Here is a 22,646-nt window from a genome sequence, read left to right on the forward strand (position 1 = left end):
CTATTTATATCAAATGTTTCTAGAGAAAATGTAATATTTTAACACTGACATTTAAAGTAAATATTTTTATAAGTTTGTAAGCATATCTTTCAATGGCATTAGTGGTCTTTTATTCCCTGTGCAGATGTATATACTTATTTTCAAATAATCAATTCACTCATACATCATATCCCTCTTTAGAGGGATTGAGAGATAAATAAGTTGTGACCCCTACCCTCAAGGACCTTAGAGTTTTGATACTAAATGTATTATAAATCCCATTAAAGGTGCTATGAATAAAATAAAATGAAATAATTCTTACCGAGATTTAAGATGAGGACATATTCTAACTTAGGAATTAGGGAAAACTTCATGGAAAAGATACCATCTGAGTCAAAGCTTAATAATTAGTAGAATTTCAATAGGCAGAGAATAAGGTATTACTAGACAAAGTAACAGCATAACAAACCAAGGAAACAACTACATGGCATGTCTACCAGTGTACAAATGCTGTAAGTACAAAGGCCATGTATGCTTTGCTAACAAATATCTAGTCCAGCGACTAGCATATAGATTTTTAATAAATGTTTGTTAAAATAAATTCATAACCAAAATATCAAAGAGCTTGGTCTTCAGATGTAGAAGAAATTTAATTTCATTTTATAGACACCAAGCAGTCTTCAGCTTGAGCATGCAATGAAGTGAACAGAGATAATATTTTTATTGGGAAAAATTAGAAGATTCAAATAGGAAGGTCATAATGGATATTATTATGTTCAATCTTGGATTGAATTTAGAAGCCTAATGATCACCCACATACAAATGTATAAAAATTAGACATAAATTTAAGCCTGTAGCATAAGAAAGATGTCAGGGCTACAGAATCTGATTTAAGACTCACTCCCATACTTATGTGTGATAATTGAAACCACTGGAATGAATGACATATATAGAAAAAACTGAAAATAGAATCTTATAGGAACATAAGAAAAGTATCTTTAGTATTTGCATTGCATACCTCAATTCACAGAATTTATATTCACCTCTTTTTCTACCACAGTTCCCAAACCTATCAGCTTGAGAGTGTATTTCTTCATAGCAGGCAAATGGTGCATTTTCTGAACCTGCCAACATTAGAAATATATTTGGGTTAAAACTCCTTTTTTTTTTTTAATCTTAGTCCATTCCCTCATATATTATATGTTTGCTTTGCCTTCTGTACCCAGAAACTTCTCAGAAGTTTTCCTAGTGAGATTATAAGGAAAGAGAATTAAAGTGATAAGGTTATAACTCCTTTTGTTTCATTTTCATTCATTTCCATCACAAAAGATATCATGAAGTGTAAGGACAATTATAGAAGCATAAGCCATGAGAGTGGTCTCTGAAGCAAGGCTATAGAGAGTTAATACAAGAAAACTATACTTGCTTTCCTATGCTATGAATAGGAGTTCATAAAAAGCCAGGTCTATAATAAATTCTCACTAAATAAACCTAACTGTATCTTCAGGAAGTCTAAAAGGAAGGGAACAAAACTGCCAAACTATTAACAATTTTTTACTTCATTACTATATTTAGTTTTCATCACTGTGTAAAAACTTATCAAAATCTTGGGAACTTAAAACAACATCTATTTATAATATCACACAAGTGGGTTCTCTTTTTGCTCAAGAGCATCGTAAGGCTAAATAAAATTATTGACTGAGGCTGCAGTCTCATCAGAGGCTGAAGTCCTCTTCTGAGTTCATTGGTTGTTAGTATAATTCAAGTTTTTTAAATAACCTTACCTTCCTTTTCTTACTATCTGCCAGAGATTGCTCTTGGCTTCTAGGAACTCCCCTCACATCCTAATCACATTGCTCTCTCACACATGGCAGTTTATTTCTTCCAAGCCAGCAAAAGAATCTCTTTGACATCTCCCATCCTTTAAAGGGCTCACATGATTAGGTCATGCACACTCAGAATGATCTCCCTTTTGATTAACTCAAAGCTAGTTATGGGCCTTAATTTCATCTTGAAAATTCCTTTATCTTTACTATATACTATAATCACAGGAATGATATTCCATCACATATTCACTGGTTCTGCCCCAACTCAAAGGGAGGGGATTATCCAAGGCCTATACACTAGGAGAATCCCGAATTTGCATGGGACTACAAAAGACCTCAAATAGCCAAATCAGCCTTGAAAAAGAAAAGCAAAGCAGGAGACATCACAATTCTGGACTTCCAGTCATATTACAAAGTTGTAGTGATCAAAATAGTATGGTACTGGCAAAAAAGCAGATACATAGATCAATGGAACAGAATAGAACACCCAGAAATGAACCCCCATCTATATGGTCAATTAATTTTTGACAAACCAAGAAAGAATATCCATAGGAAAAAGACAGTCTCTTTAATAAATGATGCTAGAAAAACTGGATAGTAACATGGAAAGAATTAAACTAGACCACTTTCTTACACCCTACACAAAAATAAATTCGAAACAGATGAAAGATCTAAAGGTGAGACATGAACCATGAAAATTCTAGGGGGGATAATACAGTCAGTAACCTCTTTGACATCAACTGTAGCAATTTCATTCTAGATATAGCCCCTCAAGGAAGGAAACAAAGGCAAAAATAAACTATTGTGGCTGTATCAAAATAAAAAGCTTCTGTACAGTGAAGGAAATAATCAATAAAACTAAAAGGCAATCTATGGAATGGGAGAAGATATTTGCAAATGGCATATGTGATAAAAGGGTAGTATCCAAAACAGATAAAGAACTTAACACACTCAACACCCAAAATAATCCAATTAAAATGGGCAGAAGACACGAAGAGCCATTTTTCCAAAGACATACAGACGGTCAATGGACAAATGAAAAGATGCCCAATATCACTCATCATCAGCAAAATACAAATCAAAACTAAAATAGAGTATCACCTCTCACCTGTAAGAATAGCTACAATTAATAACACAGAAAATAACAAATGTTGACAAGAATGCAGAGAAAGGGGAACCCTCTTGCTCTTTTGGTGGTAATGTAAATTGGTACAGCCATTCTGGAAAACAGCATGGCGGTTCCTTAAAAGGTTAAAATAGAACAATTCTAAGATCCAGCAATTACACTACTAGGTATCTACCCAAAAGCTACAAAAATACTGATTCAAAGGGACACATGCACCCTGATGTTTATAATAGCTAAATTATGGAAAGAGCTCAAATGTCCACTGACTGATGAATGGATAAGGAAAATTAGGTATACATAAACAATGGAATATTTCTCAGCCACAAAAAAAGAATGAGATCTTGGGACACCTCTGTGGCTCAATAGTTCAGTATCTATCTTCAGCTCAAGTTCTGGGATTAAGCTCCATAACAGGCTCCCTACTCTGCGGGGAGCCTGCTTCTCCCTCCCCAACTCCCCCTGCTTGTGTTTCCTCTGTCTCTCTGTCAAATAAAATCTTAAAAAAAAAAAAAGGATTTGAGTTCTGAAGTACAGTTTCTACTAAATGAATAAATTGCTTTTGCACCATCATAAATCTGAAAAATTGTTAAGTTAAACCATTTTAAGTTGGGGACTGTCTGTAGTCTGTGATTAAATACAATTCTTATATCGTCTCTCCAAATGGTACTGAATTATCCAATTTCTGATTTTTCTTGAACAATATCTTGGTGTTTAACAAGTCCTGAATTGGCATTCCTAACCTGATATCTCTATTTACAAGTGAACTGATTAAACATTGTGAATACTTAGAAATAACATCACTTTTCCTAATGGTATCTACATAGTCAACTTTGAAGGACCAATGTTTTAAAATGGTGAAACGAGAATTAGGAAATGATAAAGAAAGAAAAAGAATGTGTGGGGGGGTGTAATTAATGAAAGCAGAAACAAGAGAAACCCAAACCCCTTGATCATAAAAGAAAACAGAGAAGGATTAGATGGGAATTCAGAGTGGCTAAATAAACATCATCTTAATTCTCCTAACAATCCATTGAAGTAGATATTGTTTATTTTTATAAATGAGGTAGCTGCGATTATTAGCAAGTTTAATTTTAGAGAAGGTAACTGTGCTAGGCAAAATTCTTTTTTAAAGTTTTTATTTAAATTTCATTTAGTTAACATAGAGTGTAATATTAGCTTCAGGTGTACAATATAGGGATTTAAAACTTCCTTACAACACCTAGTGCTCATCACAAGTGGACTCCTTAATTCCCAACACCTATTCAACTCATATTTCCACCCACCTCCCTTCTGGTAACCATCAGTTGGTCCTCTATAGGTAAGGATCCATTTTTTGGTTTGCTTCTTTCTCCTTTTCCCCCTTTGCTCATTAATCTTTTCCTGGGCTAAGTGGTAGGATACTCACTTGTGATGCTGGGCAGCAGCAGCAAGTCACAACTCCCAGTCCCCACACAACAGTAAGTGTAAACAACCAATACAATTATAACCTTTCTGTACACATATAAGAATTCTATTTTTATAGTATTCAAAAATTATATGAGATATTCAACACTTTATTACAAAATGGGCTTTGTGTTAGGTGACTTTTCCCTATTATAGGCGAATGAAATGTTCTTTCTGAGGACCTCCAAGAGAAGGCAGGCTAAACTATGATGTTGAGTAGGTTAAGTGTATTAAATCCTTGATTTATCAAGATATAACCCCATCATAATTTGAGAAAGATCTGTAGTCAGATGAATTCTGTTGAAAGTGGGTGTTCTTTGTCGAGCCTATTTTTTTATTAGTCCATCTATTGCATCTAAAGTTATCAATGAACTTTATTATTAATTTCTCTCTTAAATACCCTCTTTCATTAGTGTTAGGAATTTTCTCTAAGATCAGTGTGGTTTTCTAGGGTGAGATGGAAACACCAACAGAGCAACACTTTGCAAATGTGAAGTCGTATGTCAAAATGTTCCCTTGTATTCAGTATACTGACCAAATCTACTAAGAGAATCTGTCCTTCCATAGTCCAAATAGTGTATTTAGGTTCCCTGTATTCTAGTACCAAACGCCATGAAGTACAATTAAATAGTGAATTCACTGGCATAGATACTTGTGCATGGCTGGTACTAGGGCAGTAAATGTGAATTTGGGATAATTATTGCAAATAATTTAGGCAATCCTCATAAATACCATTGGGCATTAGGAAGTTTGAGGTCATACTACTTGACAACTGTTAGAGACTACTAGCTTATGTTTCCAGTTGGATGGCTACCCATCTCAACTAGAATAAACAGAGCCACTGAAATGTTAGCTAAAATTTTAGCTTTCATAATCTGATATCTGACTCAACTTCATCTTGTGACTAACAGGCATCCACAGTTTAAATATCCTAAAACCAAACTCTGATTTACTCCTAGATTTCCTCACTTCAGTTTTTAGGACCATTAGTCAACCAGATGTTCAGGGCAAAGCAGAAATCATCCTTGATTTTCTTTCTTCTCCTCACTACCTGCTTCTACCACCAAATCTTAGTTGACACTATTTCCTAAATACACCAGAGTATGATCACGTCTCACCTACTCAATGGCCCCAAGTCTAGCCTGAGTGATCATGATTTTCTCTTCTAATATTCTATAAAAGCCTCCTAACTGACTCACTACCTCCCTTCTCCACTGTAGTACATTCTGCATACCACAAATCAGAGTCATATTTTTAACAAATAAAAAATAAAAATCATGTATCGGTCTCTGATTTAAGTATCTCAAATGGCTTCCTATTCAAACCAAGGATAAAATCCAGTTTTCTTACATAATCTTTACTGAGCTTGGTTCATCACAGTTCAGCAACACTGTCCTCCTTTTTGTGTTTACTGCCTGAACCCTTCACTGGACTATAACTTCCATAACAATAGAAATCTTTTTTTTTTTTTTGTCTTGTCCATCATTGGGTTTCTAATGCTAGAAGAGTAGTGCCATGCCCAATTAAGGTGTTAGATAAATATTTATTGAGTGAATGAAAAAATCAACACCTTGGGTAACTATACCCCATAATCTTTCTTCCTTATGAGTTTGACATCCAAAACCAAGACCTCCAACATGAATTATACCTATCCTATTTGAGGCAAAAGAGATTTTTAGAGATTGGTGTTTGAAACAAACTTCTTAGTGATATCTTCTAAATTATGTTTCCAATGTCAAACACACTAATTTCATTATATTTTGTTTTGTAGTCCCAAAAATATTTTTATTGAAAGAAGCAATATAAATCCTACATTTTTCAAAGAATTTGCAGATAGAACTAATTAAATTTTCCACAAATGGATGAGAGGGGAGAGTAGAAATCTTTTCCTCATGGCTTCCAAAACAGTCTTAAAAGGCATGTAAGATAAGTAAGCATAAACTTACTGAATCTGAAGCCCCTTGACCTATAATGTTTTTCTATCTCCAATAAACTATAGATCACTACTGTACACCAGCTGAAATGATGGAGAAATATCATTTCTAGTAAATACAAAAAATTCACTTAAAAAAATGAGACCAAGAACAGAAGAGTAATGAACATAACTTACTACACTATCACTGGAAGAAGAAATATAGGTAATTTATCTTTCTCCTGTTTTCATTTACATTTACCCTCCAAGCTTCCTGCTATTCCATTAGGCCCATCTTTCTCCATATGCTCAGAAGCATAGCTCCCCAAAACTCTAGAGCTTTATATTTGATAGTCTGGTGTCCTTAGAGTGAACTTTCTCTTGGCTCAACTGTCTAGAAGTTCCAGAAAAGAGATTTAGAACTTCCTCAACTCCCTTAACATGAGTCAGATGCTCACCTTAACACGGACTGACTGTATCAAGATTGGAAAGTATTGCAATTGGGCCAGGCCTGATTAGGTACCCACTGTAGTATAATCAAATATGAATAAAGGTATTAATAAGACCATATTGTACTAATAGGATATTTCCCACACTAACCATGTGGATATTGGATGGTTCCTGGAAAGTGGTACTAAGAAAATCCTAATGGAGATCTCTACAGAAAAAGATGATTCTAGAAGTTTACTGTGGAATCTTGCTTCTTATCATCAATAGAACAGTTCATGACATTTTGATCCATACTGATCTCTGTCTTCTCTATATAAACTTTGGCACTCCAGACAAACATCACTAATAGGAAGAGTATCCTGCTACCATAACTTCTAATGACTAATGCTGAGCTAAAGAGAAAGGAAACATAACACAGAAACTGGCAATTGCCCCCAATATCCACTCCTTTTTTTTTGTTTGTTTGTTTAGTAATAGAAGTTTTTTATTATTAGCAAGGCAACAAACACCAAGCTAAAAAAAGGATTTCTCAGACTCTCTTGCAACCAGATGTGGTTATGTGATGAGGTTCTAGCCCTTGGAAAATCAGCAGACATTATATACCCAAAACATCAAGTTAATGGCAGTAAATAAAAGGTAGTTACAGTTTCATTTCCTCTTTTCTTGATTCCATAGGCTGGTATAAAGATTTTGTACAGGAAACTACTTTCTACCAGAGACACAAGGTATGGCTGAGCAAGAAGAAAGACGACAGATTCTTGGAAAATGCCATAGAGCCACGTTGTTGAGATGCCTTTAACAACATACCTACCTCTGGAATATTATATGAGAAAGAAAAAAAAAACTTTTGAACCACTGTACTTGTGTAATAACAAGTTATTCTTTAACCAATAAAGGGAATTGCCACTGTGGTAAACCAAAACACTTTAGGAATGAGCGTCCCATACAAAATACACTATACCAGACGCCACAGTTTTGTTTTGTTTAGGTTTTTATTTTTTCATTTATTTATTTTCAGCATAACAGTATCATTATTTTTTCACCACACCCAGTGCTCCATGAAATCCATGCCCTCTATAATACCCACCACCTGATACCCCAACCTCCCACGCCCCCGCCACTTCAAACCCCTCAGATTGTTTTTCAGAGTCCATAGTCTCTCATGATTCACCTCCCCTTCCAATTTACCCCAACTCCCTTCTAACTCCCCATGTCCTCCATGATATTTGTTATGCTCCACAAATAAGTGAAACCATATGATAATTGACTCTCTCTGCTTGACTTATTTCACTCAGCATAATCCCTTCCAGTCCTGTTTATTAGTAACAGGAAGATCAGATTGATCCATAGACGGTTCCAAACTGAGCCAGTATTTGAGGACCAGTGGGAGCTCAGGTAGCCAGCTAAACCTATGTAAATATATTTCAGAAATTGGGGAGTTTGCAATACTGGAGTTAAGTGAGCTCAGCTATTAACATGAGCAATCTTACAGATACTTTATAAGCTAATCTATTACATTCATGAGATCACACATACTCAGTTGAATGACCACTTTGAATACTTGTTTTCCATCATATAAGTCCTGACACTTCTTATTGATCTTATTCTCACCTTTATAAATTCTACCATAGCACCATTTCTGTTTCTAAGACAACTTCATTTTATCTAAGACAAATGCACAAGTACTATCACAAGTACTATCAATAGCAGTCAATAGCACAAGTACTATCAAAACAGTCCCTGTCTTCCTTCTGTGAGTCATACCAACCAGTGTACCACTTACAAAGTTTTCCTGGGGCATCATCTGAACTCAAAATGTTTGACAGGTTTTGAGTCTAGGAGTTTGGGGTCAAACATTAGTTAAATGAATTAACTCCCTCTTAATACTAACATTTAGAAAGTAATTTATGATAAAGTATTTCTGAGGCCTTGATTTCTCTTATTAAGATTATCTTACACATTTTATCAAGAAATGAACTAAGGGGGCACTTGGTGGCTCAGTGTGTTAAAGCCTCTGCCTTCAGCTCAGGTCATGATCCCAAAGTCCTGAGATCGGGCCCCCGCATCGGGCTCTCTGCTCAGCAGGGGAGCCGGCTTCCTCCTCTCTCTCTGCCTGCTTCTCTGCCTACTTGTGATCTCTGTCTGTCAAATAAATAAATAAAAACTTAAAAAAAAAAGAAAGAAAGAAAGAAATGAACTAAGAAGATCTAGTAAGCTAAGGACATATATTTACCTCTCTTCCATTTAAAAAAAATCCTACTGAGGAAGAATGAGGTCGGCCAGATGGCTGGCAAAGTAAGAATGCCAGCCTTCATCCCTTCACAAAAAAAAAAAAAAAAAAAAAAAGAATGGCTATCTACAAATGAAAATAGCCCTGGAAGAGCTCAAGAGTACCATTTAAGAACTTACAGCAATATGGGGAACAAAAAAATAAAAGGAGAATAACTGAACAGAAAGAATTATTGGGGAGATCAAATTAATGGAGACACCTGGAAACAACTAGAACAAAGATGCATGGGAGCTATCAGTAACATGCAACAGATGCCACTATAGTACCCAGTGGCCTGTGCTTCAGAAGACACTGGCAGATTTTACCACTGGGGACCTCAACAATCCCCATGACATCCCACACCTTTCACAGTAGAGAAGTCCAGTGTTTACCTGGAGCTCCAGAAAGACACTGGTAGTTTTTACCACTGAGGTAATCAACAGTCATCACCACTGCTGACCCTCCAGATAAGGAGACCTTGCTATGCCTCACTCAGAAAAAGCTAATATTCTGCTGTCCCAGAATCAGGGCTGCCACACATCTTTCCAAACATTTGGAAATGTGTTTCCAGACCCCAGAACTATAGCTACTCCACATGCACCCACATTTTAGACACAAGAGCGACTGTCCCTGTGTGCTACTCAAATAGACCCTGGGTCCACTGTTGCTCAGTGAGCACATGCTTTCCAGTCCCTGCTACCATGAATCCTCCAAGAACACCTGTACCTGAAGCAGCAGAGCCACTGATAGTCTGGCTAGCCAGGGGCCCAGACCTTGACATGCTTTCACTCTGTAAGGTGCTCAGCCCTATCACTATTACAGAGGCACTGTGCATCAGACACCATTGCCACTGCCACCATCACCACCACCATCACCTCACTGAAGAACCCAACAACCTTGCCACGGCTCTGGCCATCTAAGGACTCCTGCAATTTTTGCTGACACTGACCTCAGCTGAAGAAGTTGCATAGAGACTGTGCCACAGGGCCTGCCCTGGAGCTGTAATCTCTACCTTCCACTGAAGAATGCCCCGCAACACACTCACCCACAAGTAAAGGTATTTCCCTATCAAAACTAGTCCATAAAGTCTGGAAGACAATACTACTCTATCAAATATGCAGAAAATGCAAAGACACAAGAAACCCAAAATATCCAGGAATTTGTTGACATTTGCACCATTAAAATATCCTATAGTTTTTCAACTGCTTTTTCTGCATCTAATGAGTCATATGATTTCTACCCATTGTTTCTTTAAATAACCTTTCTGTCTCCTCTTTTCCTTATGGCCCTTGTTGCTTTTGGTGGTATGCCATGGATCACACAGATTTTCTTTATTCTTTTTTACTTTTTTCTTTGTTTTTCTTTCATTGGATAATTTCAGATTATCCAATTATTCTACTCACATATTTTTTTTCTTCTGTTTGATCAGCTCTGCTGTTGATGCTATCCATTGTATTTCCCATTTCACTCACTGTATTCTCCAGCTCTGGAATTTCATTTGATTCCCTTCAATGATTTCTGTTAAACTTCTCATTTTGAGGGTGCCTGGGTGGCTCAGTTGGTTGAGCATCTGACTCTCAATTTCAGCTTGGGTCATAATCTCAGAGTCATAGGGTTGAGCCCTACATCAGGCTCTGTGCTCAGCAGGCACTCTGCATGAGACTCCCTCTCTATTCCCCTTGCCCCTCCCTCTGCTCGCACTCTCTCTCTCTCTCAAATAAATAAAATCTTCAAAATACTTCTCATTTTCTTCAGTGTTATTTCATTTGTCTTTCTGTGTTTTCTTGTAGCTCACTGAACTTCCTTAAAACAATTACTCTGAATTAAGTTCAATGAGCAAGATAAACTGTTTTTATGAAATACCTTCCATCAGCTCTCCTAGGGATTCTGAGGCTTTTTCAGACATGCTCCATCTTCTTGCTCCCTTTTGTAGCAGAATTATTAAGCACATAGGACTTCTCTCAATCCTGTAACACACCAGGCTGAGTGCTGACAGACTGCTTTTGCTTTTACATGTCTGGCACTAAAGCTCTCCAAATGCATCCAGTTTTTGTTGTTGTTGTTGTTGTTGCTTTCCAGAGATGGGTTAGAACTTCTCTTCTGGAAAACTGGACTTCCACAAAGTCTCTCTCATCAGGGTGATTTTCTAAGATAGTATTTTCCAAACACTGCTAGACTGTGGCCCTGAGGCATCAAACAAGTTCACAAGCCACTGCAGGGTCCACAGCCACGTCCATAGCTGGTTCCTATATGCTTATTATCCAATGCACAGGTGGGGGAGGCTCCTTCCAAGTCTCTTAGCATATGGTGGTAGGTCCCATAGCTTCCACAAACACTCTCCAACAAAGGTTCACAGATGAATGCCAATTGTTGTTAAGCGGGGAAACAGTGAAGGACATTTTATCAAATACTTAGTGAAAAAATAATGTTCTCAGAAAATAGAATGGAACGGGCCACCTTGGTGGCTCAATTGATTAAGTGTCAAACTGCTGATTTCAGCTCAGGTTGTGATCTCAGGGTCCTGCAGCGGAGCCCTGCATGGGCTCCATGCTCAGCGGAGAATCTACTTGTCCCTCTCCCTCCCACTTTGCAACTCCCCACTGCTTGTGCACTCTCTCCTTCTCTCAAATAAATAAGTAAATAAAATCTTTAAAAACAAAAAGCAAAAAAAGAAAATAGAAGGGAATTTTGTTACTCATTTTATGAGTCTAATAACATAATTCTCATACTGAAATCTGACAAAAACATCTACAAAAAAGATTATAATATACCTCATCAACACAGACAAAAATCCTCAGAAAAATATTAATAAATCAAATCCAAGAATATAAAAAACAATAATACCTAATAAATAATGGGTTTTATTCTAGAAATGCAGGGGTTTTCTTTATCCCCTGTAAAATCAATGAATATAATCTGCCATATTAACAGACTATTAGAAAAATATACTCATCTCAATAATTATGGGGGAAATGTTTGAAAATACTGAACACCCATTTATGGAAAATCTGAAAGAGAAGGGAATTACCTCAACCTTATCAAGCACATTCAGGAAAAACCTATGGCTAACATCATACAAAGTAACATTATACTTATTAACTAAGTATAATACTTAATGCTTTCCACCCAAAATCACTAAAACACATGGATGTTTTACTATTCTTTACCACTTTATTCAACATTAACCCTGTACAGTAGAATGAGGAAAGAAAAAGAAGTATATGGCATACAGGTTGAAAAATTAAAAATAAGACATTCTTTATTCTAAAGATATAAGTGTGTGTGTGTGTGTGTGTGTATGTGTGTGGTAAAATGCAAGGTCAACAAAAACCACTAGAAGAACTAGTAATCTAAGTACTGCAGACCGTTAACAAATTCCAATGATCTCTGTGAAAGGCAAATTTTTAGTTTAAAAAAAAGTAACAACCACTTTGCTTCTAGCAGTAAATTTCATATCACCATTGTTCATCTTTATCAGCATTTGTATAGGACAGAATAACTCTGAAATCCCTGAATACTTGCTTGTTTCAGGCACATATACACAATGTGTTGCAAAATTTGTTTTTACAATGATTCATTCTGAGCAAGTGCTCTGAATTCTTATTATATAATATTTTTGTCATTTAACAGTTCTGTACCTACAATTCTGTACAGTTCCATGTTCTCTGGTGACTAGTTGGAATAAGACTTCTCAATAACTATTCAGAGTCATTTTGTTTATTTCACTACATCAGATCACAGATAAAAGATTAAGATACAAAAATCAATTGTATTTCTACTTAGTAGCAACAAACAACTGGAAAACCAAGTTTCATGAAAGCAAAACTATTTTACAACAGCACCAAAACCCAAAACATAGTTAGGAATAATATAAAGATTTTTTTAAAAAGTTCACTATAAACTAAAAAACGTTTTTTAAGAACATATTCATGGTCTGCAAGACACTATATTGTTGTCAATAATCTAGAATTCATCTATAAATTCAATACAACCTTAATTAAAATCCTAAATGGCATTTCTTTTTTAGAAATTGGCAAGCCAATATTAAAGTTTAAATGAAGATGAAAAGGATTCAGAAAATCCAAAGCAATATTGAAAATAATAAACAAAGTTGAATTTACATTACCTGATTTTAAATCTTACCATAAGTTATGGTAATCAATAACATAAGGATAGATAGACCAATGAAGCAGAAGAAAATCCAGAAATGGAACTCTCCTACATTCTCAATTGATTTTTTTTTAACAAAGATTTCAAATCAAATGAATGAAAAAGTCTTTATTTAAAATGATGATAGAACAATTGCACATATTTTTTTAAATAACTATAAAAGAAAAATATTTCTTTTTTTAGGAAAGATGGTGGACGAGTAGGGGACCCCATTTCAACCAATTCCCTGAATTTAGTTGGATATCTACCAAACCATTCTGAACCACGAAATCAGTCTGGATCTAAGAATATATATCTGGATCTCTACAAGCAGATAAGCACTGCTTTTTGCAAGGATTGGAAGTGCACAGTCATGAATCTGCCAGGAGTTATCAGAAGATAAACACTGTGTGAGGATCCCAGGGTCCTGAGGTCAAGACCTGAGCTGAAATTAGATGCTTAACAGACTGAGTCATCCAGGTGCTTTATGTTGTTCTTTTTCTAGTTCTGATAAGTGTAAGATTAAATTGCTTGAGATTTTTCTTGCTTCTTCTCTTAGACCTGCTTTTGCTGGATCCCAAAGGTTTTGGACTGTTGTGTTTCATTTTCTTTTTTTTCCATGTATTTTTTTATTTTATTTTTTATTAAGTTTTTTTTTTAATTTTCATTGCAGCATAGTAAACTTAGTGTTATATTAGTTTCAGATGTACAATTTACTGATTCAACAATTCTACACATAATTACTCAGTGTTCATCATGATAAGTGTATTCTTAATCCCCTTCACCTATTTCACCCATCCGCCACCTATCTCCCCTCTGATATGCTTTATTTTAAATAAGAGCCCCAGGGAGGGAGACAAATCATAAGGGACTCTTAATCTCAGGAAACAAACTGAGGGTGGCTAGAGGGGGGTGGGAGGGATGGGGTGGCTGGGTAATGGGACTCTAAGGAGGGTATGTGCAATGGTGAGTGCTGTGAATGGTATAAGATTGATGAATCTCAGACCTGTACCCCTGAAAAAATAATATATTATATGTTAATTTTTAAAAAACCTTCAGTTATTTTTTTTCTACAAGAACATTTTTTGCTTGAAGCATACTTCAGAATACGTGAAGTATATATATATAAAGCATTCATCCAAAAAAAGAAAAAAACAGAATACAGATTTTCTTCAAGTACGTACAGAAGAATCCCCTGGTCATGTCATCATGTAAAAAGAGACATAACAATGGGCACCCAGATGGCTCAGTCAGTTAAGCCTCTGCCTTCGGCTCAGGTCATGATCCCAGAGTTCTGAGATCAAGTCCCACACCTGGCTCCCTGCTTTGCAGGAAGTTTGCTTCTCCCTCTCCCCTCACCCTGTTTGTGCTCTCTCTCATTTGTTCTCTCTCTCTCAAATGAATAAATTTTTTTTAAAAAAGAAACGATAAGTATTCTAAAATTAAGATGACTGAAATCATATTAAGTATATTTCCCAACCACAATAGTACAAAACTAAAAAAGCAAAACTAAAACACAGCCAAAAAATCTACAAAAAAAGCAAAACTAAAACACAGTCGAAAAATCTACAATGTAAATACTAAATATTGAATATATAAATATTAAACAACACACCGCTGCACAAGCAATAGGCCAAATAAGAAAACGGCAAATCAAAATAGTCTCAATACAAAAGAAAAAGAAAACACAATATTTTAAAACATATAGGATGGAGCAAAAGCAGATGTTAGAGCGAAATTTATGCTATAAAAATGCTTTTATTAAGAAAAAAATTTTAGAGGTGCCTTTTTTCTAGTTATGTCACCTAAGGTAAGAGAAATAAAAGGAAAAAAACTATTGGGACTACATCAGAATAAAAATCTGTATAATGAAGTAAATAACCAACAAAACTAAAAAGCAACTGAATGAATGGGAGAAGATATTTGCAAATGACTTGTCTGATAAAGGTTTAGTACCCAAAAAACCAAATAATCCAATTTTTAAAATGGGCAGAAGACATAAACAGACATTTCTCCAAAAAAGACATGCAGATGGCAAACAAACACATGAAAAGATGCTCAACATCACTCATCACCAGGGAAATGCAAATCAAAACTACAATGAGATATCACCCTACACCTGCCAGAAAGACTAAAATCAACAACACAAGAATCAATGGGTATTGGTGAGGAGATAAAGGAACTCTCATGAATGGCTGGTGAGAGTGTAAGCTGGAGCAACCACTCTGGAAAACAGTATAGAGATTCCTGAATCTCTTAGATCCTTAGAATCCTACTGGGTATTTACCAAAGGATACAAAAACATTAATTCAAAAGGATACATGCACCCTTATGTTTATAGCAGCATTATTTACAATAGCCAAGATATGGAAGCAGCCTAAGGGTCCATAAATTAATGAATAGATAAAGAAGTAGTGGGGTGTGTGTGTGTGTGTGTGTGTGTGTGTAATGGAATATTATTCATCCTTAAAAAAAAAGAATGAATCTTGCCATTTGCCTATTATAATGCTATATGTCAGTCAGGGGCGACTGGACAACCAGAAATCTGGTTAAAAATTGGATAGAGCAAGTTATTATAATGCTATATGTCAGTCAGAAAAAGACATATAATTTCACTCATATGTAGAATTTAAGAAACAAAACAATTGAGCAAAGGGAAACAGAGTACAGAGAGGCAAATCAAGAAACAGAGGACAAACTAGATGTTTACTAGAGGGGTGGTGAGTGGGGGAGTGAATGAAATAGGTGATAGGGATTAACTAGTGCATTTCTCATGGTAAACATTGGGTGATATATGGAATTGCTGAATCACTACATTGTACACCTGAAACTAACATAACACTGTATGTTAACTATAATGGAATTAAAATAAAAAATAAAAGACAAAAATGCAATAGAGAACTTCAACAGCAGAATCAAGCAAAGAAAAGAAACAATATGCAAATTGGAAGACATGTTCAGGCAAGGGGAAAAAAAAAAGAATGAAGTCCTACAGGATTATGAGACACCAACATATGAATCAATAGGCATTACTGCAGTCACATTAAAAGAAAGAGAATGAGGCAAAAAGCTTATTTAAGAAAAAGGAGCTGAAAAATTCCCAAATCTTAGAAGACAAATGGATATCTAGGTTCACAAAAGTCAAAGGATCCAAAATAGGATCACCCAAGACAACACTAAACAGATTTACATTATAAACAAATTATCAAGGAAAAAGAATTTGAAAGAAGGCAGGGAAAAGTGGCTACTCATATACAATGGAAACCCCACAAAACCAGGAGTGGATTTTTTTTAGTGGAAACCTTGTAGGCTAGGATGGAGTGGATGATATAATTGAAGTTCAAAAAAATCTGCCAACCAAAAAGTACTGTGTTCAGAAAAACTGCTTTTTAAAAATAAAGAAGGATAGTCTTTCTCAGACAAACACAAAGTTAAGTTTATCACAACTAGATCTGCCTTCAAGAAATCCTAAAGGGAGTTCCTCAAATTAAAATGAAAACATACTACGCAGCAATGAAAAAGCATAAGAAAACGTAAAGCTCAATGGTCAAGGATATAAAGCTGTGATGATGATATATAAATCACTTTTAATCTAATATAACTGTTAAAATATAAAAATTTGTTTATATTTTGAATATACAATATAAACAGAAGCAATTCTGACTAAAATAGCACAAAGTACGTGAAGGGGAAGTAAAAGTATAGATTTTTAGGGAGCTTGGGTGGCTCAGTGGGTTAAGCCTCTGCTTTTGGCTCAGGTCATGATCTCAGGGTCCTGGGATCAAGTTCCGCATCGGGCTCTCTGCTCAGCGGGGGGCCTGCACCTCCCTCTCTCTCTGCCTGCCTTTCGGCCTACTTGTGATCTCTCTCTCTCTGTCAAATAAATAAATAAAATCTTTTTTAAAAAAGTATAAATTTTTATGTATACAATTGAAGTTAAGCTTATCAACTTAGAAGGCTACAACTACAAGTTACTTTATACAAGCCTCAAGCTGTATAAAGAAAAAAATCTATAATAGATTCACAAAAGGTAGAAAAGAATCAAAGTTACTACCAAAAAAATCATCAAATTGGAATCGACAACAATGACAGACAATAAAACTACAAAAGAGACAGAAAACATAAACAAATGACAATAGTTAATCTTCACCTACTAAAAATAAATTTTAAATTAAATGGATTAGGGGCACCTGGGTGGCTCAGTGGGTTAAAGCTTCTGCCTTCAGCTCAGGTCATGATCTTGGGATGCTGGGATCAAGCTCCGCATCAGGCTCCCTGCAGGGAGCCTGCTTCCTCCTCTCTCTCTCTCTCTGACTGCCTCTCTGTCTACTTGTGATCTCTATCAAGTAAATTTTTTAAATTTTTTTAAAAAACTAAATAGATTAAATTCTCCAATCAAAGGGCATAGACTAGCTAAATGGATTAGCCTCAGGGCACACCTGGAGCTAGCCCCTCCACTCTGTATCCACAGACAAGTGGCCCAAATGCTATCATTAACACCTAATGCAGTGTGTATGCCTGGGCATGAAGGTGAAGCTATGGTAGTGTATGCCAATAACCAGTGACATGACAACTGCTAGTAAGCCCATAATTGGACTTGGCCTTTGCTGCTTGCTCTGGCCTCTATCACTGTAAGTGTGTATCCAACCAGCCCTTACCCCTACACAGGCACCTGGAATAGGCCTCTATAGCCAATTGTGTGCACTCAGTCACCTCCAGCCACTAACACTGTTTATCCCTAGTCTCTAGGCACTGAACCTGGAGATTTTTCTGAGGACTCTAATAGCCCCTGAAGCCACTGAGGACTGTCTGACCACACAACGTCCATGCCATGAACCCTAGTGGCCTAAGCCAAGGAGACATTACACCCCATGGACCAAGTGCCATCAACACATGCCCAAACAGGGTACACTGCACCACTAGACCCCAGATCACCACTTACTCCAGAATGCCCCCTCCCATAGATGAAAGTCTTCCCTTACCAAAGTCAATCCATAAAGTCTGGAAGAGGTGACTGCTTCTTCAAATAAGTAGATAACTACGCACAGCTACAGGGATCATGAAGAAGCATTAAAACATGATGCCACCAAAAGGATATAGTAAACCTCCAACAAATAGCTTCACACAAATGGAGATCCAGGAATTGACTGATAAATATTTCAAATTAATTGTTCTAAAAATGCTGAGAGAGCTACAAGATAGTGCAATACACATAAACAATGTAATAAAATAAAAAAACAATACAAGAACAAAATCAGAGGTTCGACAAATAGAAAATATAAAAAGAATCAAACAGAAATTGTGGAACTAAATAATCCAACAACTAAACTGAAGAATTCAGTAGAATAGTTCAACAGTATAACTGACCAAGCAAGCAGAATCAGTAAGCTAGAAGACAGATCAATTGAAATTATCCAATTAGATAAACTAATGGAAAAAGAATGCAAGGTTATAAAGAAAGCCTATGTGATGTATAGGACACTCTTGAGAGAAATAATGTATGCATCACTGGAGTCGCAGAAAGAAAAGAGAGGGAGAAAGGAGTAGAAGTCTTACTTATATAATGACTGAGAACATCTCAAACCTGGGGAGAGATTTGGACATATAAGTTTATGAAGTTAATAGATCACCTCAAAAATTCAATCCAAAATGGTCTTCTCCAAGACACATAATAATAATAAAGAGACACTGTAATAAAACTATCTAAAATCAACAATAAGGGAAAGTGGTAAAAAAAATATATTGTCTCTCATAAAAGAGAATCCCTCCCACCCCAGAAAGCTGTCAGTAGATTTCTTAGCAGAGATCTTGCAAATCAGGAGATATAGGATGATATAATCAAAGTTCTGAAAGAAAGAAACTGGTAACCAAAAATACCTTACCCAGCAAAGTTGTCCTTCAGAAATTAAGGTGAGATAAAGACTTTTGCTAGTAAACAAAAGCTAAGGGAATGGATCAACACTAAATCTGCCTTAGAAAAAATGCCAAAAGGAGTTCATCACGCTGAAATGAGAAAAGCTAATCAGTAACATGAACACAAATTAAAGTATACAATACATCTGCAAAGACGAGGACATAGTAAAATTCATAATATTCAAACTGTAACATGGTTATGCGTTAACTCTAGTATAAAAGTTAAAGGAGAAAAGTATTAAAATAGCAATAGCTACAGTAATTTCTTAGTGGATACACACTACAAAAAGATGTTATTTTGACATCAAAAACATAACAGGAGGGGAGACTTGGGAAGGGTTTTGAAATTGATCAAACATTATTCTTTTGGCATAAAATAAGCTGTTATACATATATTTTATGTAAGTTTCACAGTAACCATAAACAAAAACCTGCAGTAGATTCACAAATAATAAAGAGAAGGGAATCAAAGCATACTACTATGAAAAATCACAAATTCACAAAGGGAAGCAGAAAGAGAAAAATGGGAAAATAACAATTAACAAGTTGGAATTAGCAGGTCCTTGCCTATCCATAATCACTCTAAATGCAAAGGAACCGAATTTCCTAATCAAAGGACAGAGTTGCTTCATGAATAGGTAGAAAAATAAGACCCAAGTATATGCTGCCCACAAGAGATTCACTTCAGCTCTAAGGACACACATAAGCAAATGTAAAGGAATGGAAAAAGATTTTCCATGCAAGTGGAAAACTAGCAAGCAGGGATAGCTATATATCAGACAAAATAGACTATAAGTCAAAATGCTAACAAGAGGAGTAAAAAAGATCATTATATAATAAGGCAGTCAATTCATCAAGAGGATATGACAATTATAAATATATATCCACTCTACATTGATGTACTTAAATATCGTAAGTGCTAATAAAACTGAAGGGAGAAATAGACAACAATACAATAATTCTAGGGGGCTTAAATATTCCACTTCCTACAAAGGATAGATATTCAGACAGAAAATCAACAAGGAAAAGCTGGACTAGGGCCAGACTTTGGACCAAATAGATATAACAGACACATACAGAATATTCCATTTAGCAGCAGCAGAACACACATTCTTCTCAAGTGTGCATGGAACACTTTCCAGGACAGATCATATGATAAGCCATAAAACAAGTCTTAGTAAACTTAAGACGGAAATCATACAAAGTAACGTTTACAACAACAACAAAATGGAACTGAAAATTAGTAATTGAAGGAAATCTGGAAAACTCACCAATATGTGGAAATTAGAGAACATGCTCTGAAACAACCAGTGAGTCAAAGAAGAAATCAAACATAAATCAAAAATTATACTGAAATAAATGAAAATGGAAGGACAATATATCAAAATCTATGGGATTCTGCAAAGCAGTTCTAAGAGGGAAGTTTATAGCAATAAACACCTCCATATAAGAAAAAAGGTGTAAAATAAACAACCCAACTCTATACCTCAAGGAAAAAGAAAAAAAGCCACCATATTAGCAGATGGAAAAAAATAACAAAGAGCAGACCAGAAATGAATTAAATAGGGATGAGAAAAACAATAAAAAGATTAACAAAATAAGAGCTGGTTTCTCGAAAAGACATACAAATTTGACAAACATCCAACTAGACTAAAAACGAAGATTCAAAAAAAAAAAAGAAGAAAAGAAGATTCAAATAGGTAACCATAAATTAAGGAAGAGACATTATAACTGATAACATAAACATGCAAAGGGTCATAAGCAACTATTATGAACAATTATATGTTGACAAATTGGGAGAACCTAGAAAAAGTAGATAAATTCCTAGAAACATAACCAACTAATATTAAATCATGAAAAACTAGAAAATCAGAACAGACCAATTTTGAGTATGAGATAAAATCAGTAATCATAAATTTTCCAACACAGAAGAGGCCAAACCAGATAGTCTCCCTGGTGAATTATACCAAACACTTGTTAATGTTAATCATTCTCAAACTCCTCCAAAAAACTGAAGAGATCATTTCCAAATTCATCCTATAAGGCCAGCTTTATCTTGATACCAAAGTCAAATGAAAACACTATAAGAAGAGAAGACTATAGACCAACATCTCTAACGAATACAGATGTAAAAATTCTCAACAAAATATTGCTAAACTAAATTCAACCAAGCATTAAAAGAATAAAACGCCATTATCAAATGGTATTTATCTCTGGAATGCAAGGATAGTTCAATACATGCAAATCACTAACTGTGATATACCACATAAATAGAATGAAAGATAAAAGATCATAAGATTCTCTCAATAAAAACAGAAAAAGCATTTGACAAAATACAATATGCTTTCATGATAAAAATAATCAGCAAATTGAGTATAGAAGGAACACATCTTAACACAATAAAGTCCACATATAATAAACCCACAGCCAATATCAAACTTAGAAAGCTTTTCCTCTAAGATGACGAATAAGACTTTTGCTCATTCACACCACTCCTACTCAACATAGTACCAGAAATTGTAATGAGAGCTGTCAGGGTAAAAAATAATAAAAGGCATCCCAACTGGAAAGGAAGAAGTGAAATGGTCTTGTAGAAAATATAATCTCATATAGAGAGAGACCTAAAGACCCAACCAAAAAGGTGTGTTATAACTATTAAATTCAGTAACTCTGTAGGGTACAAAATCAACATACAGAAATCATTTGAATTTCTATACACTAACAACAAAGCAGCTGAAAAATAACAGTATCATTCTCACTAGCATCAGAATCAATAAAAATACTTCAGAATAAATTTAAATAAAGTGAGAAATCTGTACCCTAAAAATGACAAAACTTTCATGAAAAAAATTTAAGACACAAAAGAAAAGATATCTTGTGTTCTTGGATCAGAAGAATTAATAGGTTAAAATGTCAATACTACCAATACCATTTGTAGTTTCAAAGCAATCTATACCAAAATTCCAATGGCATTTTTCAGAAATAGAAAAAACTACTAAAATTTATATGGAACCACTGAAACTTTTAAAATCTAAAGCAATCCTGAGGAAAAAACAAAACTAGAGGTACACAATTCCTGATTTCAATTATACTCCAAAACTGTAATAATTATAACAGTATGGTACTGTTTTAGAAGAGCAGACCAATGGAACAGAATGGAGAACCTAGACCAAATCCCAGGTATAAGCTCAAAAAATAGTTGATGAGGGAGCCAAAAATACTCAATGGGGAAAAAAGAACCTATTCTATAAATGACATTGGGAAAACAGGATATTCTCATGTAAAAGAATTAAAGTAAACCTCTAGTTTATACAATTCACAAAAATTAACTTGAAATAGATTAACAACTTAAATGTAAGAATGAACACCATAAAAATCCTAGAAGATGACATAGGGAAAAAGCATTGACACTGACACTGTTGTTGGCACTGACTTTTTAGATATGACACCAAAGCACATGCAGCAAAAGCAAGAAGTAATAATGGGACTTCATCAAACTCAAAGGCTCGTGCATAGCAAAAGAAATAAAACAATGAAAACAATCTATGGAATGGAAGTGAATATCTGCAAATCACGAAT

General features: G+C 35.2%; 1 protein-coding gene across 6 annotated transcripts in view; it reads right to left on the bottom strand.

Annotated features, from left to right (window-relative positions):
- Positions 1–22,646, bottom strand: part of ADAM32 (ADAM metallopeptidase domain 32) — a 184,064-nt gene that overhangs the window by 46,469 nt on the left and 114,949 nt on the right. For all 6 annotated transcript variants that reach the window (XR_006604081.1, XM_045070969.1, XM_045070970.1 and 3 more), the window contains one exon: positions 998–1,103. Coding sequence is in view for 5 of the 6 variants with exons in the window: in XM_045070969.1 (XP_044926904.1) it covers positions 998–1,103 (106 nt within the window). In the remaining variant the exon portion in view is untranslated. The remainder of the gene's footprint in view (positions 1–997; positions 1,104–22,646) is intronic.

The sequence above is a fragment of the Mustela putorius genome, unplaced genomic scaffold (assembly GCF_011764305.1).
Source record: "Mustela putorius furo isolate JIRA1106 unplaced genomic scaffold, ASM1176430v1.1 tig00003976_pilon_pilon_pilon, whole genome shotgun sequence".
NCBI classification, from domain to species: Eukaryota; Metazoa; Chordata; class Mammalia; order Carnivora; family Mustelidae; genus Mustela; species Mustela putorius.